The sequence below is a fragment of the Diorhabda carinulata genome, chromosome X (genome assembly GCF_026250575.1).
Source record: "Diorhabda carinulata isolate Delta chromosome X, icDioCari1.1, whole genome shotgun sequence".
Taxonomy (NCBI): Eukaryota; Metazoa; Arthropoda; class Insecta; order Coleoptera; family Chrysomelidae; genus Diorhabda; species Diorhabda carinulata.
In genome coordinates, this window is record NC_079472.1 from 15,182,297 (window position 1) to 15,196,664 (window position 14,368).

Here is a 14,368-nt window from a genome sequence, read left to right on the forward strand (position 1 = left end):
CAAATTATCGTTGATTTTATTGGCTTCCGTGTTGAAATGATATAGAACATTTGCCATTCAAGAAAATTTTGTAGTGAATATTTTGCACTCCAGCACTAGCCTAGAAACTATTTCTATGAATTCTTGTTCAATCCGTGTTACTTCTTGTCACCGACAAAGTTTTACATGTTACAGGTTCATTTATTCATTATTAAAACTATCAAATGAATATATAAATACCTTTATTGGTTTAATACATATTAAAACAAGATATATAAGTTCAAATAATTAACAATTTTAGTATTATAAATGATTTATAACAACACTTAATTACATATAGTGCAATCAATAAATATTATTTTTACTTTGGAATGATTCAACAATGGCAGTATAAATAATTACATTAAATGATCAGATCCTTTTTCAAATAACCAGTTTTTATACTGGCATTGCAGAACCCGTTTTTGTAATAACCAAAGAGAAACAAATGAATCATCTTTCTAACCTTACTTTCAAAAGCACTGCACTCCCCTAGTACCTCCACCTTTTAAGGGATGTGGTATAAAAAGAAAGGATACGAGAAAAAATAAAACATGCGAAATTTAATCTCTCCCTACTATTTTAGAATGTGCCAGAACTCTCACATATGTTTTAAGAACTGCTTTAGAACGGTCGATATTGTGCTGGAACTCTCTCAGAACTGGTTTAGAACTAGCGAGATTGTGGTAGAACTATCTCTGAACTGGTATAGAAATGACGAGACTCTGCTAGAACTCTCCTACCTCTATTATTCTAGAATGTGTCAGAGCTCTCACATATGTTTTCAGAACTGTTGAGATCACGCTAGAACTTTACTATGAGATTCATATCTAGTGATCTATAACTCACTCTACAACGCATATTTAGGACTGCAAATAACCCCAATATCTGCACAAATGATGAATCAATTCATTTCTAAGAGTTACTTGGACGATGTTGTAGTTATTATTGTAGTTCCACGAAGAAGGATACTTCCGGTACACTTTCTCCAGAACCAAAAACTGTTCTATTCTTATCAGTATCTATTGAAATTTACTTGGGAAAATAAATATAAAAAGGAGTTGTAACACTTTTAAAAGTTGGTGTGTTAGTAATCATGAAGAAAAAAACATTAACATGACAATTATTCCAATAAAATCACAACCTTGTATCTATAACATAACTAAACACAAATTTTGTAGCCTTAGTCAATTTGATACATATGGTACTTAGGTTCAAAGCTCTTAAAGTATTTTTTTGTCTTGACTCTGGTTTTCGATAATGTGTGACTGTTCTTCATTTGGTGGCCCCCCAAACTGGAGTTTTTTTTGCTGTGGATGCTATGGAGAAACTTCTAGCTTCTTCAATGATACTGACTTCAGCAACAGGTCAATTATAACCTAAAATATTTGTAAGAAATAAACTAGCTCAGGAGGATAGTAGGTGACACCAAATGAATCTATACCAACATATATCCGCAGACATTTTGAATCACTGGATTTGTACAATATTTGATAGTGAGAAGGAATATTCTATAATATGAAGAATTTCTACTTCCTCTTTTAAAAATAACGGTTTTTCAAACTCGATTTTTTGAATATATGTCGCTATATAACAATAATTTTAACCTATTACCAATCACATGGAATGTTTCATTAAAATCTAAATTGGAAAATATTTGTTTTTTTTTTGACAAAAAAATAATTGTCGCAATTATAGATTACAGTAGAATAAAAATTGTATAATATAAAGCATCCACCAATAAACAGCTTGATATAAATATTTTGGAAGCAAAATTATGTTTGTGATTGCCCTCTAGATAAATAAGTTGTTCAAGAATGTCAACCAAAACGATGGTGGTACCAAAAATATTAATTTTTTAAAGGGAGGCGTTTTTTCTGTCGTTCCAAATTTTTCGTTCGTCTGTCGCACAGTGGGACAAAAGACCGAAAAACTGGCCATAAGTCTTTAAAACGAACCGATTGAGTATGCGGAGGTTTGAAATGAGCTTTGATAGACACGAAATTTGGTATATGGTTGATTACGCTGATTATGTATTTGGGGCTAGTTTTTTCACTAATCAAATGGTCGCTACAAAATGGAGACCGGAAGTAGTGAAATGAAATCCGATAGACACGAAATTTGGTATTTGGAGATTTTTCCGGAGGCTTATTACGTATCTGCGGTTATTTTTTTCACAAACAAAATGGTGGTTTAAAAATGGACACCGGAAGTAGTTAAATGAACTCCGATTACGACAAAATTTAGTATCTGGATTTTTTTCAGGTCGCTGAATACGTATCTGGGGTTAGTTTTTTCACAAACAAAATGGCGGCTTCAAAATGGAAACAAAAAGTAGTTAAATGAACTTCGATTGTCACGAAATTTGGTATTTGGGGGTTTACCGTGTGATTACGTTGGGCTTGGTTGTGTTTCTAACAAAATGGCGACTTGAAAATGGAGACCGGAAGTAGTGAAATGATCTACAATTGCGACGAAATTTAGTATATGGGTTTTTTTTCGGTCGCTGATTTTGTATTTGGGGTTAGTTTTTTCATAATGGTAGCTTCAAAATGGAGACCGGAAATGGTGAAATGAACTCGGATTTCTACGAAATGTGGTAGTATTGTAGTTTATGCACTGATAGAAAGATTTTTTTGATTGACAATTTGGATTAACCTATGAACCATTGAGGACACGTACGTCTAACTTATTTCAAAAGAGCTAAGAGAAAAAATACATTGATCCAGAATAAAGGCGCAAAAAATATTTCCCCCTATTTAAAGCTATGTATATGTTTTATAAATAATACAAAATGAAGCATAACAATTTCATAAAATTTTTTTTTATTCTGGTAATCTTAATCAGGACAGTTTAAATATAATGCTTTTATTTTTCATTGTCAAACTCCACTTCCAATATTTCACGTAATGTTGCTATAAATACAGAAATCAACTAGAACAGCGATATTTGTAACCAATCATCAGACGGAAAACAAAAAAAAATTATTAGAATGAAAAAAAAAAATGTAGTTGTAGATGTTGCAACGTAAAAATATCTTTGTAAGTACCTATAAATAAAATTTAGACAATTTATTTTTATCACATTGAAAAAAATATCGAATAGAAGTCACCACAATTACATTTTTATATTTTTCCCTTTATCTCAAACGACATCTAGCAAATTTTAAGCTCATTCCTTCCAATGTTGGAATTGTTTATTGACTATAGACCAATGCGCGTTCATTTAGCAATGTTTTTAACTATGAAAAATACAGTGCTTCATCAAAATATGGAAAAACAATTAAAAACTACAGACTAAGCGATAATAATGTACCTTTAAGAATATGCCCAGAGTTAGGTTAGGTTAGGTATCTGTTAAGTAAGGTGATGAACAACCATAACCTTTCTGAAAGAACTGTGGGAATTCTTTAGAAATACATTCGTAAGAGCAGGCAAATAAAGATGTGGTATAACAGGAATGAAAAGAGCGGAATGCATGGTGGAATGTAAAAATACGAGATGAAAAGAAACTAAACAAAGAAAAATGGAAATACAATGGAATATTCAGTAAAAGATAACCAAATGGGCAACAAGTAATTAAACATAACAAATACAGAAATGGAAACTCGATTAAAAAATGAAGATCGTTGAGGAGCAAACGAAGCATGAGCTGAGAACAAACGAAATATGAATTAAATATGAGTTAAATACAGATGCTATGAAAAGGGGAGACAGCTGGGCATGAGTATTATTGGAGGAATTTTGAAAAATATGGGCAAAAAATAATAGAGCTAGAAACGAATAAAAGGTACCAACAGGTAACGTGCTCAATCACAAGAAAGTAGACAAGAGGAGCTAAAATAATTACTGAAGTGTAACTTAACTAAATATTGAATCAATACATTTAGTCTGATTGAATGTTAGTTTTTGTTCTAGTCTTTAATTTGCTTTTTTCTTATTAAATTAACAATTTTATCTAGTATTGGTTATTACTTTATATGTACACTGAGTGTAAGGCGTTCAAGAACATTATATTGAATTAAGCTAATTAATAATGTGAATTTTGAATTTTCCAGACCGTTTTAGTTTCCTTTTAATCACAATGATCGCTCAAACAAAGTATTTTTAATAATTATCATTTACGAGATTCAATAAAATTAATCGGTTACGAAATAACTTCAAATACTAATTTTTCAGTAACTAATAAGTGAAATATGGGATTTGAAGTTTTATTATGATTTTTAAATTTTCATTTTAATCGTTTATAAAAGGGGGTAACGTAACTTTTTTCCACAATCATATTCTAATTATACACTTATCATTATATAGCCGATTTATCGGTTGTTTTCTCTTTGGATGTATCCGTCGTTTTTGTACTCGTTGTACAAACTATAGTCGGTAAATTTTCAGCTGCGGCGGCCCTTTCCGCTAAAAACCTGTCAAAATCACTACTCGTCACAGATTCCTCGATTCCAGTCTACAAAATTAAAAAACAATTATTTTTCAAAGCATTACATGAAATAATAATTTCGAAGCAAAATATTTACCAGTCGTCAAAAGCGAATACTATGTACAATTTATATTTATAAATATACAGGGTGTATCGGGATTGATGCAAAAAACTCGGGAGTAGAAGACGCGACATAAAAAGTTATAGGCCTCTAAAGTTGCGAAATCAAAACTATATTTTCTAAATTATACATTCAAACATTATGAAATTTTAATGGATGATTATCCACTATCTGAATGTCAGGAACGGGTCATGCCCAATGGTTATAAATTCGGTAACCAACGAGAGGTCGTATGAGAATTTTTTTCAAGTCACATCATCTACTCACCCCCGAATTTTTTGCATCAAGACCCGGAACACCCTGTAGTTTTTAACACAATTAATTTTATTAAGTTGTTAGTGCAGGAAAGGTGAGGTGAAAAGGTGTGAAGTGAATTAACAACTACAGACGATTCTGCCTTGTCTACTGACCATACAGTCTAAGACTACTTACCGACGTGGCTTTATAATTTCTACTAATTATTTTCTAATTGTTAATATGGTAGTAGAAAAATCTGGAAATACTCAATTTTATCTAAAACCAATGTTGAAAAATCAGACTAATAACTTTCAAACTGTTAACGCCATCTATTTGAGTCAACTTAACAGTCGTCGCTCACTCAGAGTTGGTCAGTGTCTTTGGAGCGGCCAACTAGCCGCACACGTTTTTATCAAGGTGATTTCTGCTTATTTTGATCTGCCTTTTCCTCTCCTCAATCTTAATCTCGAAATAATTTATTGTTTACAGAAAAAGGGAGAAAGGAACGGGTAACAAACGAATTTTTGGTATACATAGTTCGAAGCTAGTGTAAGGAAAACAATTGGACATTAAATGCACTTTCAAGGTAGCGTGAGAGAGTGAACAAACTCCAAAAGCACCAGTTAACAATAACAAAGTAATACTAATGTGGCAACTGGACATCAGGGTATACCAGGTTATGGAGAAGCAGACGAGATAGCCAAAAAAGGGCATATTTTGGACCAGAACCCTACTATGGCATCATGAGATGTTACATCAACAACGAACTGAATGGATGGCGTCTTATTGTCGAAGCACTTTGGCCTAAAACAATCCAAAAGATTCATAACCATATCAGCTAAAAATACAACGACAACTGCAGATTCTGCGAACAAGTTAAAAGCATGCGAGGGTCTTGCCCATTTCAGCACAAGGCTAACGTACTTCGAAAGGGAAAGTCGAACGAAAAACAGCCTCCTTTTTGGAGAAGTTTGGAGGCAGTACGATGAAATGCAGAGTCACGAAAAAAATTTTCGACGTTGGGATTGGGACTATTGCAAATATCGAATGAAGGCCTTGAAATAAACTGATTTAATACAATTTTCCATTAACAATTAGACGTTTCTAGATATTTCTTATATTTGGATGTTAGTATATATTAGAATATATCGATGTTGCGTAATTAGAACTTACCGTTCTACCTAACCAATTGGCCATTTCGTCAATTTCGAGTTCGTCTGGATTCTGTACAACATATAAAGCAACATCATATTTTTAACAAGCTCAAACGAAAAAAGAAAAACACACACAAACATTGAAATTCAAAAAAATACAAATCTGTCGAATTTCATGAAAAATAATTATTATACATATGTTCAGTATGGGAATTTTCAATGAAAGAACAAGGGTAATCCACCCCATTAAAGGAATATGTAGACGCCCCAAGCGTTAACCATAATTCAAGAGATTATGGATTTCCTTTTGTTTAAGCAAATTTGGTATATTTCAAAAAAATAATAATTCAGTTTTTTTATCTACTTTTTATTCAAATCTGTTCTACCTACTCGTTCCTTCTTCAGTTATTTCCATCTGTGTTCCCGTTTCTTTCCTTATTTTATTTTTTGCCAAGTCGGAGTTTCATCACACCCAAAGGACTCAACCGGTACACCATAAACAAACAAATTCAACTCAACTACAACAATTGGGAATTCAGTTGAGAGCTGCAACCGTCCCGGATTTCCATAGTCCCAGTCTTTCAATTTTCCATATAAATCCAATGTTTTATCTAATAAAATTTCTGTATCTCTCCCGGAATTACGGAAACTAATTTCGTGAATATTCAGCGAATATTGAAGAGTTTTAGTGGTAATTTTCAAAGATATTTTCATTAAAAGTTTTTTCTATTGCAATTTTTAATAAAATTATTATTTTCGTTTCTATACCAATTTTAAAAACTGTTTACTTTACTTCGATAATTCAACTAATTGCGATTGAGAACATTCCAAATTAAATATTTTTGATTTTTTCGACAGTTTTGGTTTTTTCATTAGTTGTGAGCATTCAAATATATACTTACGGTCGGTTTTTTTTGAGTTATAGAGCTCAAACCACCGGAAATTTGATCAGGATCAATATTATCCTTATAAGTGCTTCCACTGGAAGAAAAAAAAATTATCAACACTGAAAATTATTTTCAATAGTAACATGCTATAAATTTTTTTTTCATAAATGGTCCCGGAAGAGTACGATACCAGCGGTTCCGCAATTTGATAATGGGTTAAACTAATTTAGGCCAAAATGAAACGAAAATGAAGAATAAAGGTTTTCGATATCTCGCTTCGTTTTCGAGATTTTGAAATCCCAACTAAAACACCAAAAAATTAATTTGGAAATCACCCTATTATACATGAAGAAAAGTCTTTGTTAGAATCATTAATTAGAAATATAAATTGAATGGAGGAGCGATTAGCACCAAGATTTTTTTTCTACATCAAGCTTATTAGTTGTTGGTGCCTTAAAGTTTATAAATGTTGGAAGGACCATCAAAGTATGAAATACCATATGTTAGGGCCTTGAATATTGTAACTATTCAAAAGATCATCAAATTAAGAAATACTTGTTTTTAAGTGTTTAATTATAATTAACAGAAGCCGTTCGAATGTCAAAAAAAAGTCAATTGTCACTCATCTTTCACACAATAAATCAGATAATGGTTATTTAACATTGAAACACAGAGCTGTATAATTGTAAGGTTGGTTGCCTAATGTACTAAAACGGTTGTGGGACTAGTAACTTTCTGTTTTATCAGGATTAACAAAAGCCGGTTCGAATTTCAAAAAAATATCAATTGTCACTTGTCTTTCACGGAATAACTCTGATTATGGTTATCTAACCTTAAAAAAGAGAGCAGTGTAATTGTAATGTTGGTTGCCTAATGTATTAAAACAGTTGTGGACATTATTTCTGTTACAGCGTTGTCTAAGGTGATATAGCAAAATATACACGATTCAAAATGCATTTGATTAGGAAGAAAATAGTCTATCATAGATGCCCTTGAGAAAAATATTATCTAAATCACTTATACAATATTAGTAATTAGGATAAAATAATAAATCAATTCCTACCTCTTCTTGGAACTTTCATAAGTAACGTTTCTAGATTGAGCGAACATGTCAAATTCGTCTGTCGTTGTCTTTTCGTTAATTTCGCCACATGCATCTCCCGCTGATTTATTTGGAGTGAGAGCTGAAAAAAATTTGTTATTATTAAGAGGGCGTTTCAATTTTCAATCTTGAGATCAAAATATCGAAGAGACGAGTGCCAAAAAGACGAAGATAAAACAAGAAAAAGAGCCCAAGAAATAGCACAATAACCTGACTGAATTAGTTCAACCTTCGATCAATTGTATATAGTATTCCATTCCATTATACGGGGGTTTTATTTTATCTATTTCATTTATCTATTCATTTTATCTATTGCGATTGAAGTACCTCCAAAACATTGTACAATTAATATTTGAACCTAAACAGCAAGGTAATAAAACATTTATTTTCGCTACACCCTATATATATATATATATATATATATATATATATATATATATATATATATATATATATATATATATATATATATATAATAAAATGGTTATTCCAATATTTGAATAAATCGTATTAATTATAAATAACTATCTTACTTAATCCATTTAAAGACTTTGGTACATCGTCAAAATCTATAAGACTATCACTAGCTTCCAATGGTGGTTTGGGGGTGGTAGTAGTAGTAGTAGAAGATGACGTCGGAGGCATAGCCTTAGCAAGAACCGTTGAAGCGGATTTGATTCCAACGTCTCTGTTCTTTTCCCATCTGCTGTACCTTAGAAACAAATTATTAAGCTCGTCGTTAATTCTGAGGAGTTCTTCACACATTCCATCATTAGAAATTTTGTTGATCAATTCTACCAGTCTTTTTTGCATATTTTTACACGTAATGTGTAATTCCTGTAATAATAATAATAAAAAAAAAATAAATTCATTAGCGATTCCGCTGAAACTAAGACATTAACATATCAAATAACAAGAGAAATCAACCTGAAGGTGACAGTATTTATAGATTAAGTTGGGAAATAACACGTCATTCATTAAATCGTGTGACTAACTGAGAAAAACACATTTTTTTTTTTTTGGCAAAAAATCTCCTTCAAGAGCAATACAATCATTTAATACCTTCTTTAACTTCTCGATGCCGTGCTTGTAGGAAGATTTATCTTTTTTCGCCTCAAAATAGGCTTCAATTTCTTACCAACGAGCATCTTTTTGACATCAGTAGTCACTGGGGACTGGTCTGGACTATACGGTGGACGAGGAAGCACTTTGAAGTGAAATTCGTTTAATTTAACCATCAATTTGTGAATTGGTGATTTTTTATTCACTTTTATAGTTTTTTGAGCGATTTTCAATTCTTTTCATCATATTCTTTTACGATATCTGCTTTTTTCTAATACACTAAGGGTACACTTTCGTAATTTCTTCTTCATATATCATTATTTTGAAATTTAATGTTGATTCTATTAATTTTATGTAACAGTTGTTCAATTATATACATAACGAATTATACTGTTTTTTTAGTCTGTTACCGTTATTTTTTGTATATATATGGAAGTAAAACATTTTTTCTTCAAAAATTGTGCTTGATGAACCACTGCTAGTTACACAAAAAAATTTCAAAGCGACTTCAAAGAGCACAAAATTCCCCACAAGATCCATCAAACTGACTTACATTATAGCAAAAAGTGAATATTAGAAATTAAATTGAAAATACTTAAAATTTAAAATTGATATAAACAGCTCCAACTTGGTGAGAATTTTTTTTTCGAAAACAAATCAGCCAATACATCAATATATATATATATATATATATATATATATATATATATATATATATATATATATATATATATATATATATTAAAACAAACCTGTAACAATTCGAGTTCATCGGGTTGTTCCTCTCCTGGTTTAACTTCGAACAACATTTCTCCCAAAACAGCCATATTGCTCTGTACCACATCTAATTCAGATTGCAATTTGGCCCTTTGTTCGGGTGTCAATATTCCATGAGATACCGTAGCAGGTCTGGGAGAAGTTGGTTTAGGTGATGATAATGGTATATCTGAACTAGTTACACTCTGAAAATAAATCAAAACACATCATTCATTTTGATTTCGTTCGGATTGTAATACAAACTGTCGGATAAAAGTCGTTTCAAATGATTCATATCATCTACATAACTCTATACTCCAAAATATTTATTTAAACAGAGATGTTAACACTTATCGATATGAGGAAATATATTTATACAAGCGTACAAGCCACCACAAAATTTCATTAGTTAACCACCCCCCATATTCACCAGATCTAACCCCCAGCGATTTTTTCTTGCTTCCTAACCTCAAAGTTTTACTTGCAAGAGAGATATTTTCATCAGACGAGGACGTTAAAAAGATTATAGCATCGTTGTACTAAAGTTATAGACTTAAAAGGAGACTGTGTTTGAAAATAAAAATGAGTATGGAAATACCGTTTTATTTCTTAATTAGATAACCCTTGTATGTATTGTTAGTTTTTCGTAAACTATTAAATTGCATTTACGACTACTGTAAAGACCACATAATTCTAATTCTATTCAAACACACTGTAAAACAGAAATTAAGGGTCAAGATGGCTGACATGTATAATGTATTAAAAACTTGAAAACTACGAGGATCTATAAGGATTCTTCTATCACCCTAATAAGTATATTCTTTTTAAAAATTAATTTTTTAAAAACACTTTTATTAAAATAATAATAAAAAAAATTATATTGAGTTGTATAATTTTGGTTTGGTTAATTTATATAAAAAAAATTGTTGACTCGATATCGAATATTCCATCGAAAGTTTTGTAGACAGTTTTTTGACTTTACTGAGTTAACAAAGTTCATATTCATATGAAATTTCATTTGGCAAATAAAATTAATACTGAAATATATTTAATAATATTAAATTACTTTTATATTTTGAATATACATAAATATTATCTTTAAAAACGTTTTCGCATACAAATTAGCAGCAAAATGTTTATTTTAAGGACATATATTGATAATGTTTTCCTTATTAGATAAGACATAAGTTGTACCTTATCTCAACTTGAAACAAAAATTAACTTCTGTGTAATAAAAAAAAATTGTAACAAAAGATTTTGGATTCAGCGGCGTCCCACTATAATTTATTGTTTGTAGACAATTATTTAATAAAATGGTGTTAAAACATTCCAGTACATCTCAAAGAGAAGACAAAATCGAGATTGAAGTGAATCAAAGGATGGTAATAAAGAGGATAGTTTGGAGACTCTACAAGAAACTATAACAACAATAGATGAAACAACTCGAGGTAGAAAAATAAATAAACCAAAATATCTAAGGGAATCTGAGATATACAATGCATACTGTCTAATATCCACTGATCACAGTGATCCAGTAGAGTATTACTCACTAAAAATCAAAGAAAGGAAAGAGACGATTGAAAAATAATTAAATTCTCACAAAAAACCTAGTATTTGGACAAAATCAAATTTACCACCTGAAAAAACATCTATTCAGACAAAATGGGTATTTAGAACAAAGGAAGATAGTACTAAAAAAGCCAGAAGGTTTTCAGATTAAGTAGGAGGATCCATTTAACCCAGTTGCTGAGATTATTAATATTTTTCGTGTACAGAAACAACTTTTTAAATGGGGAAGTGAAGAGTAAGATATAAAAAATTTCTAGGTAAAACAGATAAGAAGATAAAAATGAATCCAGAAAAATTTATAGAGAAACTTCTATTTAATTTCAATATGGAAGAATACAAAGGAAACCATAATAACAATGATTATGATAAGTGTACTTACCTTTTTAGGTGTATGTATAGGAGCTAGTGAATCTAAATCAGTTGGAGGAAATTCTATTCCTTTTGCTAGAAGATCCTGATATACTGTAGTAACACCAGACAATTCTGGTATGCTTTGAAAAGCACTAGCCCACGATTGAATTAAACTCAAAACTTTTTCTTGTACAGCTGTTGGTGGATCGTTTTTTGGTCCAATTAATTTAACCTAAATCAAAAACTCGAAACATGATTATACAATTTTCAAAAATTGACTGTGGTAAGTTTGAAGTTTTTCACGTTTCAGTTTTACGAGATTATTTTATTGAAAACAAAGTAAACAGGTAACATGATCAGTAAATTTGTGACTCCAAGCCCGCTATACTGAATAATGGAGCCATTTGGTACACAGAATCTAGATTATTGTATGAAGCTTTCACATTAATAATTACTTTGAGCCACTGTCCCCCTATTTTTCTTTCATAATTTTTAGTAAATCCATTTAAAGGACAATAAATGTATAGATAACACTTACCAGCTCCTGTATAAAATCCTTGTTACACACTAAAACATGAAATTTCTTTCCACAGTTCTTTACACAAGTTTCTAATATAATCAGAGTGTACATAACAATGGTATAATTTTTTCCTGCATTTTGTGTAAGCCGCTTTCGAATTGCTTTAATTGCATCTCTAGGTCCATCATCTGTTTCATTTACAAGATCACATATTTCCATATTAAGGGCCCAATTTTCAGATGCCAGGGAGCCATCAGTAGCTTGTTCTAAGACAATATAGCTTTAAAAATTTCACTATTTTATGCATAAAACCAGAGTTTAAATAGTGGGTTAGGATGTTTCTGAGACCATAATTTGGCTGTTACTTTCATTATGTATGGATTTCATTCATTCATTTTAGTTGGGAGTTTGATTTATGATGTACAAAACCACTCAATTTACCCTAAAAAGTCTGTATTTTCCAAAATTCCAAGTTCACAATTTACCAAGCAGACAAGATAAGGGTTGAAAATAACTCATAAATATTTTTTAAGAAACATTTACACACATTTCAAAGATACAAATGAGATACAAAAAGCACTTGACACATTTATTCGTTATATATCAGGAACTGCAAAAATAGGAGAAGCAAACACAAAATATAAATGTTCCCCCAGGATTCATAAAGTATATGGCAGAAAAAACAATATAAAACCCCTTAAATAGCAAAAATTATAATTTAGAGCACCATGGGGTAGTTCTTTGAATTAAATTCTGTGCTTAATATGCACAGTACATTTCATTACATTATATATCACCGTTATAGTTCCATTTGTCACCTACAGTGACTAATAGTTCATAAAACAATAATATCATACAAACTACTTTGTTTACACTGAGGAAAGGTTCAAAACATGGCAAATAACTATTAATTGAGCTTATGACCTTTATTTTGAAACAGAGGCCATATTCTCTAGAAACAATAATTTCCCAGGTCACATAAATATCATTTGTGTTTTTCTCAAAATTATTAAATAATTTATTCAAAATTTTCGACAGAAAACCAAAAGTTAATTTTCTAGCTAACTAAACTGGAATCTTAAATCTATAATAAACAGAGATAAATAAGATATTTATTTACATGAGATAAGTAGTAATAAATCAAATTATAAGATACATATTTTATATTTGAATACATTTTTCAAACCCTGTTTCACTATATTTAAATTGCTTTAATAAAATATTTTTATGCCACATCAAAAACTAATGTAATAGATTCTTTGAAATATTGGCCCTACAAATATTTCAAAATGAATAGCTAATCAAATTAGAATTTATTTATTTGTCTAGTTCTACGTATGATTACCTTATATTAAAAACACAAAAACTTATAGAATATCTCAAAAATAAATCTAGACTTGATAAATTAATTGCTATTAAGGTATATTAAAAATACGTATTAAATTGGAAGGTGTAAACACTGACTAGAATATGAAAAGCAGATTATAATTTTATAATACAAATATTAAGAAACTTTACAAAACAACTTACCGATTTTACTACCCACGGTAGTTGAAAATGGATTACCAATTAGAGCATTAGATATAAACGACATTTTTCAATGTATAACGGAGACACCAAAATATTATTGTTTTTCTATAGAATACAGATCTACATTTGACAATTTCATACTTGTCAATGTCAACAGTTTCTTTCCATTCTCAATGTCGCCAACTTTAAAATTACACAGAGTTTGCATGTTGGAGTAAGAAAACAAACACATCGTTAGTCAAGGACTCTTCCACAAGGACGATCTATTATCATTAACCCCACACAATCCAATTTTGTGACGTCACAATGTCTCCTATGACAGCTTTTATCTTTGTGATAATGACACATTAAGTTAAATTAATATTTCTTCAATATTTTGAATTGATATATTGCTCTGCTTTGATTTTTTAATGTTTTTCTCATTTTTTTTTTATATTTTTATAAAACATTTTATTATCTTTACAAAAAGAGGTTTACATGAAAAATTATTATTTATTATTACGTTGTTCTACACCTATCTAGACTAAGCACAACGCTGCATAATTGAAAAAAATAAATTCACGTTTCCTGTAGGAAATTTCGCACTTCTTTAAGAAACAACTCTTTTTGAATGCCTTTCGCAGTAAAACT

General features: G+C 30.4%; 1 protein-coding gene across 2 annotated transcripts; it reads right to left on the minus strand.

The window, feature by feature from the left end:
- Nucleotides 1-204: 204 nt before the first annotated feature.
- On the minus strand, nt 205-13,890 carry LOC130902080 (TOM1-like protein 2). Of its 2 annotated transcripts, XM_057813893.1 has the most exons (9): nt 13,739-13,890; nt 12,227-12,474; nt 11,717-11,920; nt 9,765-9,974; nt 8,484-8,787; nt 7,912-8,032; nt 6,864-6,942; nt 5,981-6,031; nt 205-4,476 (listed from the first exon to the last, which is right to left on the minus strand). In XM_057813893.1, exons 1-9 carry the CDS (start codon nt 13,800-13,802, stop codon nt 4,321-4,323), a joined length of 1,437 nt encoding a protein of 478 aa, XP_057669876.1. In that variant the 5' UTR covers nt 13,803-13,890; the 3' UTR covers nt 205-4,320. The 2 variants fall into 2 exon arrangements, with proteins under 2 accessions (XP_057669876.1, XP_057669877.1); XM_057813894.1 differs by lacking the exon at nt 5,981-6,031.
- Nucleotides 13,891-14,368: the final 478 nt, after the last annotated feature.